The 23,775-nt window shown below is 50.2% G+C and overlaps 2 protein-coding genes across 3 annotated transcripts; both read right to left on the reverse strand.

Moving 5' to 3' along the window:
* Positions 1–2,708: 2,708 nt before the first annotated feature.
* On the reverse strand, positions 2,709–10,326 carry SERPINA11 (serpin family A member 11). The gene is made up of 5 exons (XM_069489332.1): positions 10,139–10,326; positions 6,846–7,491; positions 5,034–5,307; positions 4,715–4,862; positions 2,709–3,054 (listed from the first exon to the last, which is right to left on the reverse strand). Exons 2-5 carry the CDS (start codon positions 7,486–7,488, stop codon positions 2,851–2,853), a joined length of 1,269 nt encoding a protein of 422 aa, XP_069345433.1. The 5' UTR covers positions 7,489–7,491; positions 10,139–10,326; the 3' UTR covers positions 2,709–2,850.
* A 3,078-nt stretch (positions 10,327–13,404) lies between these two features.
* SERPINA9 (serpin family A member 9) lies at positions 13,405–17,921 on the reverse strand. 2 transcript variants are annotated; one of them, XM_069465268.1, is made up of 5 exons: positions 17,695–17,921; positions 17,282–17,394; positions 16,527–16,800; positions 14,805–14,952; positions 13,405–13,608 (listed from the first exon to the last, which is right to left on the reverse strand). In XM_069465268.1, the coding sequence occupies exons 1-5, from the start codon at positions 17,910–17,912 to the stop codon at positions 13,405–13,407; spliced, it is 957 nt and encodes a 318-aa protein (XP_069321369.1). In that variant the 5' UTR covers positions 17,913–17,921. The 2 variants fall into 2 exon arrangements, with proteins under 2 accessions (XP_069321369.1, XP_069321368.1); XM_069465267.1 differs by having other exon boundaries at positions 17,282–17,921.
* Between the last annotated feature and the right edge of the window lie 5,854 nt (positions 17,922–23,775).

Genomic DNA, 23,775 nt, shown 5'->3' on the forward strand with positions numbered 1-23,775 from the left:
CAGATGACTCAGTCTGGCTTTTATTAGGAAAACAGAGGCACTGCAGGCATTTTTGTAATGAAGGGTTTTAATATGGGAATTGGGGCTTATCTAAGTGTGGGAGGGATAAAAGTCTGGAAGGCTTCACCTGGAAAAACAGAGAGTCACCGGCCACGTTAGCCAGAACTTGTGGAGTGGGTAGGATAACAAACAAACATTGAAAGCAAAACAAAACACAAACAAGCAAAACCCCTCCGGAAAGCAAAGCTGGAGGACTTGACAGTATCAAAGCTTCTAAAGCTGCATTCATTAAAACGGTGTGGTACTGACACAACAAAAGAAAAATAATTCGACAGAATTGTGAAATAGGAAGTCTAGAAATAGACCCATCCCCACACCGTGCTTAATGCTTCACACTTGTGCCTTCATTTGATTTTCATAACGATGCTGCAAAGCGGGGTTTGGACTTTCCATTTTGCAGAAGAAACTGAGGCACAAAGGGGAAAGCAATGTAACCAGGGTTGCCCAGGTAGTGGAAGGGTGTGAGCAGTAGGGGGGTCCAGGAAGGCTGCCTCAGCTGGCCTCCCAGAGGCCCAAAGGGAGTGTGCTGGCTGCAGAGCTTGGAATAGAGCAGGGTCCCTCCCACTGAACCTTCGCACAAGGCTTAGCGCACCTGTGTGCCGCGTCCTTCTCTGCGCTGTTTCTTCCCTTCATGCCACTGTGGGACGTAACTTCCCCCTCACAGCTTAAGGCAGAAAAGGTGTTTTGCTGCTCATCCTGTGCCAGTCCCTATACCAGGGAACAAATGAAGGACACATCCCTGTCCTCAGCAAGTGCTTCTTAAACCACCGAATTTCCACCCCTGCTTCTGGGTCTTTCCCTAGCAGGTCTTGTTCAAATGCTCCTGCTCATGTGGTTTCTTCTCCCTCTTACTCCCTCTGGCCCTGGGAGTCAGGTCCTTGCAGAGTGGCAGCCGATGAGGTGCGGCTGGATGGCTCTCGAGTTGCACTCACGAGAGGAAGTGTGTCAGAGAGGCTAAGCATTTAGGCTGTGGAGACGAACGGCCAAGGTTCAAATCCAGGCTCTGCCAGAGGCTAGCACATTGTGCCTCGGTTTCCCGATCTGTAAGATGGAGAGGTGGGAGCACCTCCCTCTCATGATTGCTGGGAATAGTCTCAATCAAGTGCCACTTTTTCAGAAGAGATGACAGGGAGACATCTTGCAGTCGCTGTAGTTTCCCTTCATCAGGAAGGATGAATGTGGACACGGTCCAGCCTTGGGCTTAAATCCAGCTTCCCCACCAACAATCCTCTTTGTCACCGCCAGAGGGGCCAGCTGCCTCAGATAGTGCATGTACGTTACTTACTTGTTTTGTTTCCTGTCTGCTTTCCCCCGCTAGGGTGCAAGCCCCTGAAGGCAGGGCTGACTGACTGTTTTGTTCACTGTTGCCTTCCCAGTGTTTAATCGTGAACCCGTGCCAGGCGGTGGGTGAGTGGGCTCCGACAGCCCTGCGTGCAGCACGGTCGGGGGGACCTCACAGTGCCGTGAGTCCTGGCTGCCCCTCACCGCGGCCTCCGCCCACCCGGTCTTACCTTGCCCACCTGTCAGATCCCTTCCTTGTCACCACTGTGCCACATCCACATCTGCCTGCCGGCCGACAGCTGCTCCCCACGGCCTACAGGACCAAGCCCACACTCCTTACCCAGGCACCCAGAGCCTCCAGACTTTACTGCCGAGCACGTCTCAGCACTGCCTTCCCCTGTGCCCGCCTGCACTTTCTGTGGCTGCAAAGCTGGCTTTCTCTCATTTTATGGAACTTTTATGGAGCTTTTCCTCTCTTTCCCCAGTGGCCTTTGCCCGTAGCATCTCTCCCCTGCCCTCCCCCAAGCTGTCCTGCCCTTTTCTCCTTATTTAAGGCTGACCTCGTTTTCAAGATCCAAGCCTCACCTCCTTGGGGTGGGGGTGGGAGTTCTACCACGTGGCACCTCTGGGGAAGGCTCCTCCCTAGACACGCACCACCTACAGCACCCTCTAGTGATGGGCATTGTCATGTGCATGGGACGCACCTGCAGCTGGGCTGGTGTCCTTTTGTTTCCTTCCCATGAATGCGTCCTGCAGGGGCCTGCCTGGGGGGTCGGACTTCCGGTCTCTGAAGGATGCCCCACCGCCATTGAGCACGGCCCCCAATCCACGCCCCTGGCCCTGCCCTCTGCCCTTCATTCCCCCTGGCCATGTTGACCTTCCCACTGTCTTTGGTCTTGGGGTCTCCCTGGGCTCCAACACTCTTTTCTTGCTGCTTGCATTTGGCCTCCCCTACTAGGTTGACCCTTTATTACATCTGCCCGTCCTCACACCCCCTTCTCTATGTGGAGCATGGCTTGGAGCCAGGTCCAAGCTCCTCTCAGGGCTATCCAACCCCTGACATCTGGGCGATGGCATTTCAGGACAACTTGGCTGTACAGCCAGATCGGCCACTTAATGGGAGGGACTCCCTTATTCCTCCTGATGCTTCTGAGCCTTTAAATGTGACTCTTACCCAGGGGACACCCAGCAAGTATCTACAATGGTGGTGGCGGTGGCGGATGTCTCCCAGGAGGCCATAACATGAGGGATGTTCTCATATTCAACTTTCTAACCACAGTTGACACCAGATTTGAGATAATCATCGAGAGAATGGCTAGAAGCTGCTCTGGGAGCCGGCCCTCCCTTGCAAACATTGCTCCTCCGTGTTCACAAACCCAAGATCAATTTTATTGGAATCCTGGCACACTGATTAACCGGCCCACACAGCAGCCGCAGGGTTGCAGGCTGCTGCTGGCCTACCTGTTTGGTTAGGGGAGAGGTCAGACAACCCCTGGCCTCCCACCACAGTCACCTTGCAGCTGGGTTGACGACTTTTCCCAGGAAGAGTAAGCTCTGGGTGGTCACCTCCCAAAGGAGCAACAGGAAAGGCCTGTTGAAATGAACAGGTGGGGCTGAGGTCGCCTTCAGAGACGGCGGCTGGGAGAGGAGGCCTGAAGCAGCGGCTGCCTCAGTGCCCTTCTCATTCATGGCCACTGCTGCCTTGTGTGACACCTACAAGGAGAGAAGAAGGGACACAGACAGCATTATTCGGGGGCCTTTGAGGGTCAGATAATGCCTTCTGCAGCTCTGGGGAGATGCAGGCGGAGCTACCCCACTTCCACCCTTGGGCCCTGTCTGCCCAGGTGCAACTCCAGCCTTCATTTCCCAGCTTTCTCCACCTTCCGCCTCCATCCTGTCCCCAGGGCTTGCCCTGACCGCGCGGGTGGGTCAGAGACACGGGGGCCTGAGTGGAGTCGAGGGCTGCCGAGTGGGCACCAGGCTGCAAAGCCCAACGGCAACTTCTAGGAGCATTTCTCAGGCACCTGAGTGCATGTGGCCCAGGCTTCGGTGTCATTTTCTGCTACGAGCTGCACTTAAGCTCTCTAAGCCTCAGTTTTCTCATCTTTACAGTGGCTTGCGCAGCCTAAACCCACAGCGCTCAGAACGAGCTCAGTGGAATCCGAGTGTGTGACGTGCCAAGCCCTCTCCCAACCTCCTCATAGGGACTCTTCTACTTCTTCATCTTTTGGCCTCATTTCCACACAGCTTCCTAGGAAGAAAGGATTCTGAGGCTTAAAAAAAAAAAGTTGAAAAAATATTGGCCTTGATGATCCCTTTCATTTCTAAAAAGCTCTATGAAAAGATAAATCTAGCATTTAAGGTCACTGTGAAAAAAATTCTTTAAAAAACTAAACTATTTCTTTTCTCTCTTGTTCCTCTCCCAACACACGCGCGCGCGCACAAACACACACACACACACACACACACGGCCACGTGCCCGTTGCCTTGGTTGCACGTTCAACCCCCAGAGCATCTTTCCCAAATAAAAGATAATACTTTCCCTATGAAGCTCCTAGCACAGACCCACATGGTAACGAACTACTCTACCCTAAAACAAAAAGGACGACCCCAGCTCAGGGAAGGCCTTGCTACCATCCCTTCTGTGGAAGAACACACGATTATCCCCAAATATTAACTGTCCCTTCCTGTTGGAAGGTTTTCAGTCTTTACCCATTCCTCCTGCAGGGGAAAACAAGCCCCTTCCCAGGGACGGTGGTCTTGATTGTGAGACTGGCTGTAGCCAACGGGATGGGGGTCGTCATGGCACAGGCCATGTGTGCGGGGAAGCGTTTAGAGCCATTACACAACTTCTCTTGCTTCCCCCCTGCCGTGAGAATGGTGTGTTCCAAACGGGGGCTTTGGCTGTGACCCACATCCTGGAGAGGAGACAGGGGCAGCAGCTCTGCAGCCAATGGCAGTGCCCGGCTTCTGACAGGTGATGGGAACAGGAAATAAGTCTTTGTTGTGGCAAGGCACTGAGGTGTGGGGATATTTTGTTACCGCAGCGGAGATGACCAGGGCACCTGCCCTGGGAGGAAGTACAAGGAATGAAAATCAAGCTGTCCCGCACCTGCGGGAATCCCAGCTCATGGATGACCGAGAAAGAGCATCCACTCTGTGCAGAGCCCTGTGTTCCTGCCCTGAGGAATCTAGTGATCCAGAAGAAGTGGGAGGTGGAGAGGGAGTTGCCCATGAGCAGAAGCCTTAAAGATTGTGATATTAAAGAATGTGAATAGGAAAAAAGAGCAGGGAACTTGACTTTCAAATGTATCATATGTCAAAGGGAAAGACCGGCCCACCCTCCCCCACACACGCACATGCAGCGCCGTACCCTGGAGATGGTTCTGTTGAGCTGCCCGGTGAGCTCTGATAAGTCAGCTTCCAAGTTGAATATGTTGGTGAGACCGATCCGCGGAAGTACCTCTTCCAGGTTATACGTTCCAGCGATTGAAAACCTTGGCAAATGCAAATCCAACAGACTGGAGAGAGAATCACAGAGAAATGGTGCTGTGTCATTATTCTTTTCTTGCTCTGTCTGTGAGCAGCCAAAGCTGTGGGAGAGACGAGTGTTTCCCAGCAATTGGAGCTGGTTGGGACCAGCTGGAGCTCTCAAGAGAGGTCACCCCGAGTCCTTCTGCTCTGGCACTTACCTGGGCAGGAACAACTGGCCCCATTTTCTCAGGGTCTCTGGCTGCAGAGCGGCCTCCACCTGCCTCATTTTCCCCGGGTCCGGGAGGATTAGAAGCGCCAGGGCGTTTCCGCTGTATTCTATCTGGAGGACGGTGCAAGCCACCTCCTGGTCGTAGTAGAATCTGTGCATTTCCTTTTGGTGCATCATGGGGACCTGGAGAGTGGTCCTGTCGTCTGCAAAGAAGCTCTCCTGCTTCTGGGTCTGGTAGCGATGGAATGGATGCTTCCACTTGGCTTAGGACACAAAACCCGTAAGACCATGAGAACACATTCCGAGGGAGCGGCTCTGGGCAGACGGACACAGAGCCACACTGGTTGGGTGACTTCCTCTTGGGTATTGTAAGCACGAGGCAAGGATGTGGGTGGGTACAGAACCAGGAGGCCAGAATTTATGCCTAGCTCAGCCACTAGAGCAAGTCTCCAGAGTTTGAGCTCTGATTACCTATGATTTTGTTCCATTTCAAAGGAACTTAGCCTTTAAGAGGCCAAAAGTTATTCCCTTTTACTAAGCACCTTCCACGTGCAAGGTATTGTCTCTTTAAATCGTTACAAAAGCTAATAAGAAACAGATGTTATTATCCCCATATTAGGGGTGAGCAAACTGAGTCTTTGTGAATTTATTTAAACATCCCAGTTTTCAGAGCCGTTAACTGGCTGAGCTGGGATGGGAGATCTGACTCTGACTCCACAGCTCAGATCATTTGCAAAACTTCTCAGCCAAGCTGCCTCCAGAACACAGCCTTCAGCAGAGAAGGTCCAAAGCTTCTTCCTTCGCGCCCTGCCAGCTCCCTAATCTTCAAACTGAAAAAGGAGAAGGAATTTAGTTGATAAAGTGTAATGCACAATACGAAAGCCTGTAAGATGTAGTTAGAAATGTATCTGTGGGTCACAGTCACGTCCACAAGTGCAGTGTCTTCCCTCTTCCTTCTTATAGTCTGCCCCACAACCACCTGTAAGAGCCCTGGCCTTGATGATGGGCAGGGTGGGGGGAGCTGGGTCATCCTTCCCCACAGGCCCACGCCCAATCCAGTCAACGACCGAGTATAACTGATTCTACCTCCCAAGCCACAGTGTTATTCAGGGCCACCATCGCAACTTACTTTGGACCACTTTGAGAACCTCCTATCTCTCCTCTCCCACCTTTCCTCCCCTCCAAACCATCTTCTAAACTGTAGCCAGACTGATCTTCCTGAAACAGATGTGATCATTTTCCTTCTGTGGCAATTCTGAGATTCCCTGGATAAAGTGTGGGATGCTCAGCACGGCTCCCGGTTCTCTCTGCACCCCAACCCCGGGCCTCTCTCTGTGCATTCCTCCGTCGTGTCTGACGTTCCAGCCCCACTAAGTTCATTTCAGTTCTTTGAAAATACAATGGTATCTCTTTTCCCTGGACCTTTATCCATGCTATTGTTTTCAACCTGAATTCGCTTTCTTCTCCCAAGACTCTTCATCTGAGTAAATATAACTCATTCTTCACGTCTCAGCCTCGGTGACTTTTTCCCCAGGAAGCTGTCCCTCCTCCCCAAGTCTTGGTGGGTGCTTCCTTTCAGAGCTCCCTGACACCCATCCCCACCCACGAAGAGCATCACCGTCCACTGAGCTGCGCTGCCTCTTTACATATTCGCAGCCCACATGGGACTTGAGCTACACAAGGGTGGAAAAACTCTATTCATAGATCCTCCCAAGAGGCTAGCAAAGAACCTGCTCGCTCTCTCTGCAATCGGAGCATGTACTCGTGGAGGAGGTGGCAGTAGTTCTAAGTCAGCCCTCACCTTTGAAGAAGATATAATTGGAGAGAACCATGAGCGTGTCCTGGCTGAACTCCTGCAGGCAGTCCGCGATTTGCCCGTATGTTTGCTTTCTCACGTACTCATTAATCTGCCTCCTGGTTGTGACAGAATCCGTGAAGTTGGCAGAAAAAGCAAAAGCTCCGTACAGCTCCTTGATGCTGTCCAAAAAGTGCTGCTGAGGCTTTAGTTGCTTGTCTAGGAACAGGGAGTTGCCTACTTTTAGTTCCAGTTTGGGGCTGGGCAGGTCAAGGGTACGGATGAGGCTCTGGAAGCCTCGGTGGATGTCGGCCTCTGGGATTTCTGTGAGGTTGAAGCCGAGGCCCTCCAGGATCTGAGTGGAGGTGTTAGCTTGGGCCCCAAGAGAGAGCAGGGCCAGAGTGGTAGCGATGCTCACCGGGGAAAAGAAGATATTTCCGGGGGTGTCTGCTGCCAGCTGCTTATACAAACGCAAGGCAAAATTGGTAATGGTGGGTGTGATTTTGTGGTAGGCGGGAGCTGGCTCTGAGAGCTGGTGGCTGGAGGGTTGCAGTTCTCCAAGACTCTTATCTCCATGGGCAGGAAGGGGCTGACACCAGACAGAGGCCAGGATTCCTGCTCCCAGCAGCCACAGCCAAGCTGGCCCCATTCTCTGAAAATAGGAGGGTGAAGATGTCAGCCTTCTTCATAAATAATGCATAGTTCTCCATGGAGTGTACCACGAACCCCACCATTCACACTGTGCCCCCCTAGGGTGCCATGAGGGACACTGCAGAGGACAGGGTGGTGGATGAGTGTTTAGGACTCTGGACACTTTCCTCCAAGACTTCAGTCAGGGCAGCAGCCCTTTAACTGCTTTGCAGATAGATTGGGCTCCAAGATTTTGTTGTGAGGACTCTGGCCTATAAACAAAACGAATTCCATAGTCTATCTTCCTTCCTCCCTTCCTCCCTTCCTCTCTTTTCTTTCTTCTTTCCAATTATTCTTTCAATGACTTTTCAATGCAAGTTAATCATTCATGAACTGTCAAGTGCCCATGTGGTCCAAGGAATGCGCTAGGTCCTCAGTAACCAGTAGGGGAAGGAAGTAAACATAATTCCTGAACTCATAAAGCTTAGGGCCTTGCTGACACTAGTTTAGGTAACACTCAGTATCTAAATAAGCAAATACATATGGGATTACAAATCAAGAAGAATGCTATGAGCAAATGTTCCAGACGCTCTGCCAATAAGTAACGCTGGGCCTCCATCTGCCCTAGGCATGGCCATTAGGCAGCTGCTGAGACCTCTGTCTTTATTAATGCAGGGGTGTAGGGAGAATATCTGCTGTGGGTTGAATTGTGTCTGCCCAAGACTCATGTGATGAACTCCCAACCCCTAGTACCTCAGAATGTGATTCTGTTTGGAAATAAGGTCATTTCAAATGTAATTAGTTAAGATGAAGTCCTTGGAGCAGGCTCCTAAGCCAGTATGACTGATGTCCTTATAAGAAAGGAAATTTGGACACAGCCATGCTCACAGGGAGGATACCACGTGAAGACGAAGGCAGAGATCAGGGGGATGCGGCTGCAAGCCAAGGAATGCTGACGAGTGCCGCAAAGTAGGAGAGAGGCCTGGATCAGACCCTCCCTCGCAGCCTTCAGAAGGAACCAACCCTCTCAACTTACTTTGGACCAACTTGCTATGTGCTACATATCTGTGGCACAGTGGCCATGCACTGCCAGCCACCCCATCCTTGCTGTTAGTTTGTCCTAATGACATCTGTGTCTTAACGGGCAACTTTAATACTTTTTGTCCAAACCAGTGACTTCTGGATCAATTACAAGTGCTGTGACGGGGCAGGAGAGATCATACTTTTGCAGATGGTCTATAGCCCTTGCTGCGCTAAATACCCTGCCAAACCCAAAGGCCAGCTGAAGCGAGGGACAAATGCAGCCTCATTATCTGTCGTGTTGAAACGTGTTTGCTGGTCAAAGTCCTGTGGGCATGTCCCCAAGGCCACGTCCTCCCTCCTCCAGCACAGCTCAGTGTGGGCTTGCTTAATGACAGTTTCCTTATACTTCAAATATGCTTTTTGCTGGAAAATTTGGAAGATGAAAAACAATTTAAAAATTTGTCTGCCCCTGGGTAAAATAAGACAGCAACTGTGAGGAAGCTATTTCTAGTGTATTCCTTTTATCGTGTTGAACTCAGCACCATTTTCTATCGCACTGCACCCCAAGGACTCCCAGATTGCAGAAGGATCTGTTTCCCACAGAGGACTGAATTGTGAGTCAGGGGTCTGGGTTTGAATCAAGGCTCTGCAGTAACTCACTGTGTGATGCTGTGCGCAGGAACCTCTCTGATATTGCAAAGCGCAGTAGGTGATGCCTACCTCCTGGGGTGGGGACGTGTAGGGATTATACGACATGCAAAGTATAACAGCACCAGTTTTCTTCCCCTTCTACCACAGCTGTGTGTAATGATGTCCAATTTCCTTAGTAATTCTTTTTTTCCAGAAAGATCCCAGGGGAAAATTAAGAACTCTATGCATTAATTATAATATGCTCACTTATTAAGAGTCTATTAAGTGATGGGGATATTAGATCTATTGTATCACTGCCTCCCAACAAAAGTGAGGGAGGGGTGTGTAGGGAGGTGATAATTCGGATCATCTCCAGGACTGGAGGAGGGGCGATACCGGAGGTCAGTGGGGGCGAGTCGGGCAGCCCAAAGCTCTTGAAATGCCCAGAGCGGTCACCTGTGATGCAGAGTGGACCCACCCAAATGTCGGCAGTGCCTTTGTTGAGAAACACCAGCTTTACCTTCCTTAGTTTAATCCTTATGAGAGCCTTAAGCCTTAGGGTTATCTTATCATCCCTGCTGCACACCTGGGACAAGTGACTCAGCGTCAGGACAAACACCTGCAGAGGCAGGAGTGAGATTCGGGTTCCAGAGCCAGGCTCCTAAGCACAACCCTTTCCGCAAAACAGAGTTTCCGGTAAATTTGCTACAGCAACATTGCCATTTTGCCTTAGGTTGTATTGCTCTGTGTTTTTTTTTTGGTCTAACTGCCAGGAATACTTGGGGTTCCCCTCTCCAAACTCCTGAAGGCCACATTTTCCATAAAAAGTGATTGAAAACCTGAAGTTCCTCCTTCAGGATTCAGAGGCAGTACGTGGCTGCGTTTGTTTCTTCAGGGGACCTACTTCTGTCATCCCTGCCACCAAAGCCAGAGAGGGGGGAGGGGGGAGGGGGAAGGGGTGGAGGGAGGGGAGCCGCGGCCCCTGTCTGCCGTCTGGGCACAGGCACAGTACTCACAGAGCAGTCACCGAGCGGGACCCTGGGTCTCCAGCGCCGCGTCCCTCCTGCCCACAGGGAAATGGTGTTTGGAGATCACAGCAACCTGGTCAATGTTTGTCAGCGCAATTCCTAGAACTGGCGTGAAGACAATGCGCAGGGAACAGGAAGGGATCTTTCTCTCAAAGCATGTGCCCCGGCCGCCTGTCCTGCAAACAGAGGAGCACACACTGTGATTCGGGACCCGGCTGGGTTTGGGGATGTTCTGATGAGGGGGATGACGGTGGGGTGGTGGCAGGGTCGCTGCTGCTGATCCGTGTGTGGAGCTTTGTGCCATCCGGGCTGTGTTCTTTGCTGATCACGATAAGGATGCGAGAGGGGCACGGTCGTCCCTACCTCACAGGAGGGAAACTGAGGCTCTGCAAGGCTCAGTAACTTGCTCACTATGTAGAGGGTGGGGCCCAGCTCAGAAGATGGTCTGACCCCCCAGCCCAGCCTTCTCCACTGCCCTGAACCGATCCAGTGTTTTGCTGACACTTCAAATAAATATCTGTATACAGGAAAAAATAGATTGGAAGGAAATTCTGCAAGTAGAGCAAAATTTTCCATCCTGCCACTTTGAAAACTCTATAAAGTGAAACCATTGACTCATGTTCGCTGCTGTCTCCAAAGTGAAGCCGGAGTGAAGCTCTAGAGTGAAGCCGGAACTAAAACAAATATTTGTTAATGAGAGAATCTTGATGATGGAATTGAGGTGACTTTTATGTTCTTCTTTGTAGATTTTTCTCTGAGTTTCTTACGAAGAGCATGTATCTTATTTATAATGAAAAGACAATACACTTTATTATTAAAAAGTAGAATATTTAATCATACAAGTAAAGCTTCATCATGAAATAAAGGCTCGTTCAGGTTGGCACAGTGGTTGCAACCAAGGGCACCTTGTAAGCGTGAAGCCTCCCGGGAGACTGAGCCGGATTCTCTGCGGGGTGGAGGGGGAGGTGCCTGCCAGTCTGTACCTGTCACTTCTGCTTCGAGTGGGACCTTCCTATAATGCCGTAATGATCGTTCTTGATATTCTGTGACTGATGCTTTTGCATCTTGAAATCTTGGGCCAAACTCATGGGCACAGACGATTACATTCGCGCCGTCTCTGTGTCTTCGCGGTTCCACAAACCCTCCAACCGCAAGCCCCAACCCCTGTGTTTCGCTTCCTGCCCAAGGCGGACGTCCCCACCTACCTACTTCCCAGCCTTCCCCTTTGCTCCTCCCGCCCTGGGGCCTCCCGTGTGGCCCTGTGTGACGTGCCCCTCCTCTTGGGTCCTCCAGGTAACAGGCTCTTCCTTCAAGGGCTCTGCGTCTGTCCTCTCACCACGCCTGACTAAAATGAATTTCACAACAAAATGCAAGGTACATTTTATCTCGAAAAACAGAACCCGGAGCTCACCAAGCTCACAGACTGAGTTTGATGGCCGTTCTCGTACCTGCTTGTTAACACAAGCCGGAACGGCCACCAGGAGACACCTGAGGCTTGCTTCCCTAGCAAAGGGCCACCTGGGAGCAAGGTGCGGGTGCCGACAGCCCTCACCCACCTCTAATTACTGGGGCTCCCGATACGTCCTAGAAAGAGCTGTCTGGGAGCAACCGAAGTGCCGGTAGTCAGTTCTTCACGCCTGCCCTCTCCTCCTGCTGCCGTGGGACGTCCTGTCTGTTCTGGGAACCTGCACGCGCCTGGAGCCATGTCCGGCCCGAGTGCTCCCTGGAGAAGAGCAGGGTTGGTTTCTCCACTGCGGCCTTTCCGGAGTGGCTGAGGGCGGAGCAGTGGGCATAACGTGGAGCTTGGAACAGGCCGCGTCATGGGCCAGTCAGAGCTGCAGCCCCCAGTAACGGGGCTTTGGTCCTTGTTCTCATTCTGCCCAGGGGCCTGGGTTGGTTGTTTTTGCTCTTTTTGTCTCAGCGCTGCTGTTTGTAAAGAGGGAGTGTGGGGCAGGGGGGTTGGGCCCCTTCAAGGTCTTTGCCAGTGTGGGGGGGAGTGCAGGGGTCTTTGGATCTGATGGGAGCACAGGCTCCATGAGAGGCTGCTGGGGACACCCTCAGGAACGAGGCTGAGGAGGCAGGAGCCGGCACAGCCCATCTGGCAGCGAGGAGGGAGGAAGACGGGATGGAGCGAAGGCCACGAGCTGCTTTTGCCTTGGCGCTGCTGTGGCCTGTGGCACCGCACGCCGCTCTCAGCACTCAGAGTGAGGGAGCCAGACCATTGTCACCACAGCCAGCAGGGAGGACGCTGAGCACCCAGGGGGCTGTGTGTGTGTGCGTGTGTGTGTACACGCACGCATGACAATGTCAGAGGCAGGAAGGCAGCCAGCCCCACTGAGATGGGAACCCGTGCCATGGCACCCGGGGAGACTGTCACAGCCCGTACATTAGCAGTTGTCCATTGGTTTTTCTGGCTCTCCCCGCCAAACTCAGACTGCCCTCCTTGGCCAAGAACGCCCCACACCATCTGAACTCCTCGTGCCTGTGTCCCTGTTTCCACCTCTTTTCTTCCATCTGTGACACACGATGCTCCAACCACAAGCTCCTCCCTTCTGTCCCTCCAGCACACCTGCTCATGCCTGACTCATGGGCTCCACAGCCACGAAAGCCTCCCTTCCCCTCCTCCTCTCTCTCAACCGTCCCGTTCGGTGCTCCCCTGGTGCTTATCCCAATCTGTTACAGTCATGTGGATTTGAAGGTTTGGTTTTATTGTTGCTGTTGGGTGGTCTGTGTCCCCAGTTAGCCCCAAGAGGTCAGGGATCATGTCCATTGAATTCACTCCCAGCATGTAGTAGGTGCTCCGTAAGTTTTCATTGAACAAATTCATGCAGCCACTGAAATGTCATCGGGTGACAACCCAGCCACTTTGAGTTTGCCAATAAATCATTTTCAGATTAAGACCCTGGGAGCCCTGTTGCTAGCTGAATTCACATTGTAGTTTTATCGAATTTATTACTGTAATTCTGCAATAAAGGTGCCTGACCTACATGTTAACATTCCCAGGAGTTTCAAGGAATGGCAATACGCCAACCCAGCAATAGTCCATGAAGCCGGATACCTGGGAGAGTTTGAGGAAAGGAGCAATGGCTGGGGTTAATGGGCTTTGGCTCATGACTGGGGTCTCTGCTGACAGTTCTGTGTTGAGCCTTGCAGCTCTGCTGGAGTCAGGTGGACCTTCAGAATAAGAGGAGGCACGTGGTGTGCTATTTCCTGTGGGTTATCGATGTGCAGTCAGTCAACAGGCCATTTGCCACCTAGGACTTAGTAGGGTTTTCAACTTTCCCTAGAAAGAGAATACTCTCTGTGGCTTCACTCATAATCAGCATCAGGAAGGGCCTATCGAAGGAGACAGTGGGGTGAGAGGGGCCATCCTTCGACCGGACTACGAGCTTGGTGGCGGTAGCTGCTACAGCCTCGGTACCATCTTCACTGACATCCAGCACAGCCTTGTGGGTGGCCTGCCAAGGGAAAAAAAAAAAAACATCAGTGGCCCCCAGGGAGACACCTCTACTTAACTGAGCTTTGGTGTTTTTGCCTGGGCATGGGGACGCCTGCCTTGAGAGGCTTCATGGTTAGGGACGCCAAATGTCTGGCATTAGCTTTGCTCAATACATTGCAACTATATTGGCTACTGGTCCATGGACCTCTACCCATTGAACGGTTACAAATACAGACCAGGAAGATCTAGATTTGAGGCTCAGTTCTGTCACTTATTTAGAAGTTATTTAGAAGCTGAGTGCTTGCTTCAGTTTCCAAATCTATAAAAGGTGCTAATAATTGCATGTATCCCACAAGGGTATTGGGTAAATTAAAGGATATCACACAAAGCAAGTGTTCATGTATCTGCTGGAAATAGCAATTGCTACAGTTCTCGCACAGTACACATGGCTTTGGTATTGCTAAGGGTCAGATCCCTTCTTTGTCTTCTAGAGGAGAGATTCTTAACCTGGGGCTCCCTCACCCCTAAGCTTCAGGGAGGCTGTGGGCATCCTGTGATTATAGGCATGGTTTTTCATAGGAGCACAGAAGCATTTTCCTTGAGAAAAGGTCTATTACGCTCATCACATTACAGTGGGAACTTTCTGCATTCCCTGAACACCAATGACAGGTTCCCCTTCTGTGGTCCCAGGACCATTTCTGACCATTATAATCCATTGTCAAAACAAAACTTTAGGTCAGGGATCAGAAACCCATGGGTGGGGAGGGGCTAGGCAGGTAACCCCAGTGAGCTGAGGGACCTCCTATCAGAGCATGGTGTCCTGGTAACCTGGGGATACAGGTACAGTCTGGCCAAAACGGGCGCTCAGGCTCAGCCCCGGTGATCGCTGCTGTGGAGGGGTTTGGGTTCACTGTTGCCCATGTAAGGATTGCGCTCAGTGATTTATTTCAAGAGGATCAGAAATCTAGACTTTTAGATCCAATATACTAAGTTTGAAAAGTCATATCTCTCTCTCTCTCTCTCTCTCTCTCACGGTACAGTGGCCGTGAAGCCACAGGCCTGGAAGCCACAATACTCAGCCCTCTGGCCACAGAGAAATCATTTCACCTCTCAGGCCTGTTTCCTTATCAGTGAAAGGAGAGTGCTCCATCCACCAGTCTCTGCAGACACTTCCAGCTCAGACTTCCTTGCAAATATTCTCCTCAATCAACTCACTTTAGAAACCTGCAGGGAGTCTCTCTTTGCAATTCCAGAAAAATCAGCACTTTTATCAAAGGCATTGCGGATGCCCATCTTCGGGAGGATGGTTTCTAGATCATAGGAGGCAGAAATGGAAAATTTGGGGATGAACACCTCTATCCACCTGTGGAGAAGGGAAAAGGAAGAGATGAGGTCACAAGCCATGGTGTCTCCATCTCTGCTTCTAGATGGCATGTTGGAGACCTGGTTCTTCCTCCAGGTATTTGTTGGTTGCTGCTAAAAAAGTCAAGATGTCCCAACCAAACAATCAGGTTGCTCTGGCAGTAAGCCTCCCAGCTCAGCAAGTCCAGCACCGAATATATGCAAGAAGGCAACAGGCCCACCAATGAAGTAGCCTGCAGAGGTGAGAAGGTGGCCCAGGGAAAGAGAAACCAATGGGAAATGTCAAACAGCGATGGTGCTGCCCTGCCCACCCTGCCTCTCCACCAGCCCTTCCTGACACAAACCCTGCTCAGCCCCACGCAGCAAAGTCTAGTAGAACTTTCTGTGATGTTGGGAAGATTCTATATTTGTTTTTCCAATATGGTAGCCACTGGCCACATGTGGCTCTTGAGCAACGTGAAATGTGGCAGGTGCAAACAAGGAGCAAAATGTTTAATGTTACCAAATTCTAGTTAATTTAAATGTAAATAACCACATGTGGCTAGTGACTACTATTATTGGACAGCTCAATCCTAGAGTTTGGCATAATGTTTTCTTCCTCTGCAATGGTTTCCCTGAAACAAGAGTGAAGAGCCGGCATTTGTTGAACATTACTGCATGCCAGACATTGTCCCAGGCACATTCAGTAATGTTTCCCCTGTTGTAAAGATGGTAAAGCTTAGTTTTAGTGCTTTGCCTGAGGTCATATACTTAGTGACTCACAGAAATGAAAGCAGGAAAATGTTAGATGGACACTTTTCAGCCCTCATCTGACAGGCGTTTTGTGACACCTGACACTGTGGACAGCTCTCTCCTCCCTGTCACTGTCGCCTGTGCTTGCCTTGGTGTATCCATCCCCCTCTGTTCCATCTGCTGCTCTGTGCCCTGTCCCTCCCTCCCCAGCCTTCCTGCCACCTCCTCGTCCTCTCCCCAGCCCTGGTGCAGTCTGAGAAGAGCAGAAACCTCTGAAACATCCTGCAGCATCTCTTGATTCTCCACTCTGCACCTTTGCCGGTGCTGCTTCTGCTCCCAAAACTGCCCTTCCCTACTGTCTCCCAGGGCACTTTGTAAATAGTGACTTATTTTATCTTTTCAACAACCTATGAATTTGGTAATTTTACTATCCTCATTTCATAGGTGAGCACCAATGCTTTCTTAATTTGTTTGCTTTTATGGGATCATTCCATGAAATTCAATATCAGACTGGCTTCTAGAGTAAGCTCTGGTAGCACATAATAGCTGCCATGACAATATAGCTTTGCAGTGATGTAATAGCTACATGACCTTGGGCCAGCCTCTTGGAGCCTCTACTTCCTTATCTGTGAAATGGGTAGTAATAAGGCTTCTCATCCATCAGGTGATAGTGAAGTTCAAGTGAAAACATGTATACACAGCACCAGGTTCACTATTCTGCATGCAGTTGGTGCTCAATTTGCAGGAGTGATTATTTGGCAGCTGTTAGCATAGCCTTTCCCCCATCCTTGGATGTACAACATCCCCTGCTTAAGGTCTCAACAAATTAACACAGATGCCCACCTCTTCTGGAGTGAGTGGCTCCACTTTCTCAGCGTCCTGGCCGACAAGGCCTGTTCCAGCTGCTTCATCTTGCCTTTGCCGGGGAGGACAAAGAAGGCCACGGTATCTCCCCTGTAGTTCATCTGCAGCACAAAGCAGTTCAGCTCTGGATCCACCCCGAAAGCAAACTGCTCCATCTGGTGCATCATGGGGACGTGCACAGTGGCTCCCTTGCCCACCAGGAATGGGAAGCTTTTCTTTGTATCCTCAGGGTGAAAGGGCTTCTCCCACTTGGCTAGCACAAAGAGAAGAGAGGTCTTTATGTCACAGTGCCATTGGTGAGGCAAAGATAGCACAGAGGAATGGCGAGTGACTGCTGTGGGGACAGGACTTCCTTTTGAGGTGATGAACAAGCTCTGTAATTATATAGATGGAGTAGTTGCACCATTTCGTGAATGTGCTAAAAACAAAAACTATGGAACTGTATACTTTAAGATGGTGAATTTTATGGTATGTGAGCTATATTTCAATTAAATAGAACAGCACATACAAGTGAAGGTAACTTCTCAAGACATCTAATCTTCTATCCAAAGACAGAGCTGAATGAGCTCCCACTGTAATTAATAAACTTGAGACGGCCAAGGTCCTGCAGACAGCCAGTTGCAAAGCTAATCAGAACTCAGGCCCTCCCATTGCTCCACCCTGCTGTCTTGGGTTTGTCTACCTTGCATATTTGATTAAGCAAACAAAACAGAATCAACCTCTCAGATCCGTACCTTTAAAGAAAATGTGGTTGACCAGCACCATGGCTGTCAGAGGGTCAAGGCTCTGGATTAAGCCCATGACCTTCCCTCTGGTCTCCTTCTCCACGTAGCTGTTGATCCTTGTCCGAGCAATGGCAGTGTCGGAGAAATCTGTAGAAAAGACTTTCGCCTCATACAGCCTCTTGACGTTGTCCAGAAAACGTGCCTGCAGCTGCAGCTCCCTCGTGATGAAGAGGACACTGCCCATCTGCAGGCTCAGGTCTTTGCCGGGGACAGTGAGTGAGTGCACCAGGTTCTGGAAGCCGCGGTGGATGGCAGGCTCCGGTGTGCACGTGAGGTTGAAGCCCAGACTCTGGAGGATCTGGGTCTTGGTGGCTGAACGGGCCCCAAGGGAGAGCATGGCCAGGGAAGCGGAGACACTCATGGGGGAGAAGAAGATGTTCCGACTCGGGGCCTCCAAAACCAGCCTCCGGTACAGGCGGAAGGCAAAGTCAGCGTTGCGGGAAGACACCTGGGAGGTGGGGGTGCTCTTTATGGAGGAAGGGTGGGGGGATCCTCCTCTGGGGACATTGGCCGGGGGCACACAGTGGATTGGAGCACAGAGGCCAACAAGGAAGAGAACCCCATACCAGGAAGATGCCATTTTGGAACAAAGTAAGTCTGCAAGAGAAGTAAGAATGTTGAGGGAGGTAAGCTGAGGGTGCAGTCCCTGAAGCAGAGACCTAAGTACCCCAGGCCATCGGCCACACAGCGCGGACCAACAGGACAGCGAACAGAGCTCTCCTACAGAACCTCCTTCCAGCCTCACGGTAACCCCAGGGTGCAGGGACCGCTGTCAGCCCTGTTTCACAAAGGAGTGCACAGGCCCTGCAGTGCTCGTGTAACTTCCCCTGGGTCACGCGGCTAGTCTGTGTTCTGTCTGGGATCCACAGTCAGGTTTCAATTCTCAAATTCCAAATCCCACGATCTTTGCTGTTTCTGCGTCATAGGCTTGTTTTTTCAGAATTGAGAATGTGAAACCAGATTGTAGAGTCCCAGTCTGAGCAGCCAGAGGGGACTCCTCACCCTTCGGAGGTCTCTCCCCACATTCTTTGTCCCTTTTGTGTAGATCTGATCATTTTCTCACCCTGGCTGCCCGTCCCCAGCCACAGGTGTTTACTGGTATGTCCGTGTCTCTCAAAGAGTGGAAGAAAAAATAAAAAAAGCGCTGTCCTGGAACTGTGGTCCTCCAGGTGCCTTGAGCACTGGTGGCCAATTGCTGATGAGCCTCTACCTCTGGCCTCCGTGGGGCCAGCAAGACTTGGGCACCGGGCCATTCAGACTCAATGACCTGGTGGCTGTGCAAAACCCCAACAGTTTTGGAGTAGGACGGAGATGGGCTCGCATCCAACTCTGACATTCATGACGGGCAAGGAACCTCTCCAGACTTCAGTTGTCTTTTTCACCTTTGTAAAACAGGGGTCATTACCTTGCAGAGTTGTTCAGGGGGCCGAGTGTGATAAGGCCGTAAGGTGTGCACCTGGGACCCGGCACACAGCGAGGGCTCCATAACCTGCTTTGGTTACTGTTGCTGTATTGAATTCTGTGAGAATTTGATCTGGGCACTTCTGCCAAGTAATGTTTGGGGGCCTTCACAGCCCTGCCTACAGCACCCCCACCCACTCAGTTCCTGAACTGCCTTTACACTGTCAGGAAGATGTTATTTGCTTTAACACAACTTTGCAGAGGGCCTCTCCCCACCCCAAGCTGCTGTCCTCCTGTGGTCACCCCTTCTCTCTCCCAGCCCTGCTGGGGCCCTTGTCCCTCTCTCTGCAGTGTCCTGGGATTGTGCCTGCGTCCAGCCAGTGGGCTGCACTGGTCAGGGTGACAGGGACACTAGTCTGTCCCTGGGCCCTCCCCACCTGGGCCCTCCCTCCCAGCCCCTGGCAGTATGGCTGCGTTCCACCTTCCACTCTCTGCCCACAGACGGGGGAGATTCCTGGACACAGATCTGGGAGCTCCTCAATGGCTCCCCACGGAGCTCAGGAGAAATGCCCGAGCTCTTGGCATTCAACGTCCTTCTCTGTTGGGCCACGACTTACCCCCCAGCTTCATCTCTAAGCACCCCACTGTCCTGCTTTCTTCCCCCACCCCGCCATGCACCCCAGCTCCGTCTTCATTTGCCTCTTTATCCAGCTTGAGTATCAAAGGGCTTCATTTCGTCCCAATCCCCTCCAGCCATGGGGCCTTTGTCTTTGTGACACACCCTTCTGGCCAGGCTCCAAACCCACAGAACCTACCTGTCTGTCTGCTCCTGTCTGGCCCGGCAGTCTGACCCACGGTGCCTTCCCGGTCACCAACCTTTACCTGCCTGGCAGCGTGTAACTGAAGGAGCCACTCTCCCGCTGACTGCCGGGAGCATGTCAACCTCTTCCATGTCAAAATGGGCGCCCACCTGCCACACATGCACATGTGACCACATGGGTGTGCACACACCCTCACTCTCGGCATACAACCGTGCCTCCTACCTCACATAAAAGACAGACCTTCAGAAAAAAAAATCGCCTCAATCTCCTCCAAAAGACATCCTTTCTGCCTGTCCCTACTTTCCCAGGCACGCCTCCCCCTCCCCCATTCCACCAGCACAGCAGAGAAGCCCCCCCCTTCGAAGACCAGTCCCCCTCCCTGAGCTTTGGGAAGCATCTCTTGTCTCCGTCTCTCGACCTCCCACCTCTCTCTTCTGCGCTTAAACACTCCCTCTCAGCCAGATGCTTGCCACGGACTCGTACACCCATTCAAGTCTTGCCCATTGAGACAAACAGACCACCGCCCCCAACACAACCATAAAATCCCTCCTTTCGCCTCTCATTCCCTCTGGCTGCTGCCCTACCTCCATCTTCCTCCCACTGTGGCCCAAATCCTCAAGAGCTGTGTGTCCGTGGCCTCTGTGTCCTCCTACCTCACATAAAAGAGAGACCTTCAGAAAAGGAATTGCCTCAACCTCCTCCAAAAGACATCAATCCCACTCCCTCCCTGACCCACTCCAGTCTGGCTCCCATGTCCACAGAAACCTGATCCACATGTTGCTAAATGCCAACGAACATGTCTAGGATCTCGTTTTCCTTGACTCCCAGTAGCATCCAACACTGAAGACAACACTCGGCTTCTGATCCAGTCCTCCCCTTTGGCTCCATGCCACCATGTTCCCCTGGATTTTTCACGCCTCTCTGCGCCTCCTCCTTACCCACCCTGTGCTCCTCGTCTCCTTCCTGGTCCTCACACGTTGTCGAGCCTTGGCACTCAGTTACTCGGTTTGCAGCTCCCTCCTCACTTTAATCTCTCCTCTCCCTCCGGATGATCTCATGCCATGACACCCACAGTTTCATTACTAAGAGATGCAAATGATGCATTGTGTCTAAACTCCAGCTCGGTCCTTTCCTCTGAACCCCATAGATCCAGCTGCCTACTCCATATCTCCTCCTGAGGTTGCAAATGAACCATAAGTGCAGTGTGACCCAAACTGAAGTCAGACTCTTTCCCGAGCACCGTCTCCCAGCAACAGTCACAACTGAAACCCTTCTTCAACATTACAACCACTGGTACCACCACTCACCTCGTTAGTCAAGCCTAGGAGTCATCCTTGCACTTTGTTCTTCTTCATTCCCCGTGTCAACCCATCACCAGTCTTGTCAATTTTACCTCCTAAATATTCCTCAAGTCCATCCAGTTTTCTCTTCCTCCACCACTGGCAGGCTAGTTGTGCTGCCATTGCCTGTTGCCTGGACGGCTACAGAGACCTCCTAACAGGACTCTGCATACCCTGTCCTGCTCCTCCAGTTCACTATACATGTGGCAGCTAGAATGGTCTTTTAAAACTCAAACCTGACCATGTTACTTACCTATTTTAAAATGTCCCACACAGCCTCCCATTTCCCAAAGTAACACTGAAATCTTTAATTCAACTCGCATACAGACCCCTCTAATTCCATCACATGTCATGTCACAAAACTCCTTGCTCTTGACTTCTATGTCAGGCCATTCCGCCCATTTTTTGATGCTCACATGTGATATTCATTGTTCTCTAATCCTGGAATGTTCTTCCCACTCCTTTCACCCAACTTTTCCCTTGATTAATTCCTACTCATCATTTAGGTCTTAGCTCATGTCATTTCCTCAAGGAAATTCTCTTTGACCACTCAGATAAGGAAAATTCCTCCTATTAAATGTTTTCATAGTAGCAGCCATTAGCTTCTTAGTGAAACACTTATGATTGTCATAGTTTAACGTTTGTTCGTGTGACTGAACAGCTCACGAATAAGGGATGTTGTCTACCTTGTTCTCCCTGTACACTTACTGTTTGGCCAATACTAAGGGCTCAGTAAGCGTTTGCTAAATGAATGAATGAATTGAGATAAATTAAAGGATCACTTTACCTCTGAGGGATGATATTGACTGGAAATGAGCAAGAGGGATTCTTAGGGTCATGAAAAGTTCTGTATCTTCTTAAGGTGAAGTTACAGATGTATATACATAGGTAAAGTTTGAGTTGACTTATACTTTCAGCCAAAGTAACTGATATTGGACTTGTAAACAGAAAACTGGACAAAATATATGAAACAATTGAGATACTGGAAAATATAGAAAATAATTCAGACATTGGACAACAGGCAGAGAAGGGAAACAAATGTGGTAAGCCCTATGATTGCCCCAATTTTCTGCCTAAATGTACTTTCTGGGCAAAAGGAGGGAAGCCCAAGGAGAGCATGGTAGTCTAACTGAGCTTAGGAGACAGACATCAGAGTTTTAAAAAGTGAGAAAGATACAATTTGTGCAGCAAAGTACTAGAGAGAAGATCTTCAGAAATGTGCATAGGGTCTCCTTAAGTCCAAAGCTAAATGCTAATCTCTGCATACATAAAGTGAAATTCTATATGGTTAGTCAAAATACACACACAAACAAAAAACTACTGTGAAGATGTAAGAAGAACAATTCCTAGAGTTCACAAAGTGTGAGGATATTCAGGTAATGACCATTTGGAGTTGAGAGACCTGGGATACTCAGTAGACACCCAGAAGTGTCACATCTTGGCATGAAGCCTAAACTAACTTTGATTTAAAGCTACACTAGACTCACCCTAACAAAGCTTGAAAAAATGCCTTGACAAGGTCAAGCAGATCTGCAAGTAACTCAGTTCCATGTTAAAACAAATGTCAACACTATGAAGGAAGAAAACAAAATCCAGACAATAAAATTGTAATGTTACAATGTTCAGCATCCAAACAAAAATTGCTAGACATTCTAACAATAGGAAAATGTGACCCAGGACCAGAAGAAAAATTAGGGAATAGAAACATCCCCAGATATAATATACAGCAAAGAATTAGCAGACAAGGACTTTAAAACAGCTACTTAAAATATGTTTAAATAAGGAAAATATTACTATAATGTGATGAAAGTAAAATCATAAAAAGAATAAAATCAAACTCTACAGATAAAAATTCATGATCTGAAATTAAAAAAAGAAAACTCACTGGCTAGGTCTAAGAGCAAATTTGATGCTGTAGAAGAAAAGATCAGTGATCTTGAAAACATATCAATAGGAACTACCTAAACTGAAGAGAGCTGGGAAATAAACAAATAAACAAACAAAAAACATAGTCCCAGTGACTTGTGAGACAATATCAATGGTCTAACATATGTGTAATTGGAGTCCTAGGAAGGGTAGAGAACAGATTTTTGAAGAAATAATGGGCAGAAATATTTGTGATATTTGTGTACTTTATGTAAACTATGTCTAAATAACAAACCCTAAATATAAATTATTGATACAATCAAATGAACTGAGTACCACCCCATCATTTCTTTCCCTATTCTGTATGGTCACACATGATCCTGAGTCAACCTGCACTGCGCTCCCCACTCTCTTCGCCTGACGAGCTCCGTCCCTCCTGCCAGTGCAGCTCAAGGTCACCCACTCCACAGTCTTCTCTGGATCCCACAGAAATTCTGCCCCTCCCTTTACAAACACCTGGAGCAAACTACAGCAAGTTATCCTATGTGTCTGCCTCCCTGATTAGACAGTCTGGACCCTGTGTGGCTTCCTCCAGGGCAAGGACTATGATCAGCAAGTGATGGGGAGAGAGGCAGAAGAACACAGAGGAATGTGAGGAGGGAGGAGGGTGTGGGAGGCCAGTGGGAGGACTGTTGGGAAGCCTGAGGGCCAGGCCCTGCATTCTCGCACCCACACCCAGGGACTTTTGAGAAGGCTTACAGCTAGCAAAACAGGGAGGCAGCCTGAAAGAGCATGAGATTTCCCAACCTTAGTTAAGTGGGCTTTCATTAAAATGCAAATCCCCAGGCCCCATGAAGAACTACTGAATCAGATTTTCCAGGGAAAGATGAGGAGACTTGAGAGTGAGGAGAGGTGGGTACTTCTTCCCCCCACCCTTCCCCCCAACTTCTACCCTTGCCCCAGAGAGTTCTTCAAGATTTCCTCCAGCTCTGGGCTTCTCAGGGGCACCTGGAAA

This window comes from Eulemur rufifrons, chromosome 2 (assembly GCF_041146395.1).
Source record: "Eulemur rufifrons isolate Redbay chromosome 2, OSU_ERuf_1, whole genome shotgun sequence".
In the NCBI taxonomy this organism is placed as follows: domain Eukaryota; kingdom Metazoa; phylum Chordata; class Mammalia; order Primates; family Lemuridae; genus Eulemur; species Eulemur rufifrons.

Bases quoted from the DNA above. Each gene is read 5' to 3' on its own strand.
- SERPINA11 (XM_069489332.1), bottom strand. From the start codon at position 7,488: ATGGGGCCAGCTTGGCTGTGGCTGCTGGGAGCAGGAATCCTGGCCTCT. The intron at 5,308-6,845 runs GTGAGGGCTGAC...TTGTGTCCTAAG, and splicing joins CAATTATATCTTCTTCAAAG to CCAAGTGGAAGCATCCATTC. The intron at 4,863-5,033 runs GTAAGTGCCAGA...TTCTCTCTCCAG, and splicing joins GGCCAGTTGTTCCTGCCCAG to TCTGTTGGATTTGCATTTGC.
- SERPINA9 (XM_069465267.1), bottom strand. From the start codon at position 17,912: ATGGCATCTTCCTGGTATGGGGTTCTCTTCCTTGTTGGCCTCTGTGCT. The intron at 14,953-16,526 runs GTGGGCATCTGT...CCTTCTCCACAG, and splicing joins AGCCACTCACTCCAGAAGAG to GTGGATAGAGGTGTTCATCC. The intron at 13,609-14,804 runs GTGAGTTGATTG...TTCCCTTGGCAG, and splicing joins ACTCCCTGCAGGTTTCTAAA to GCCACCCACAAGGCTGTGCT.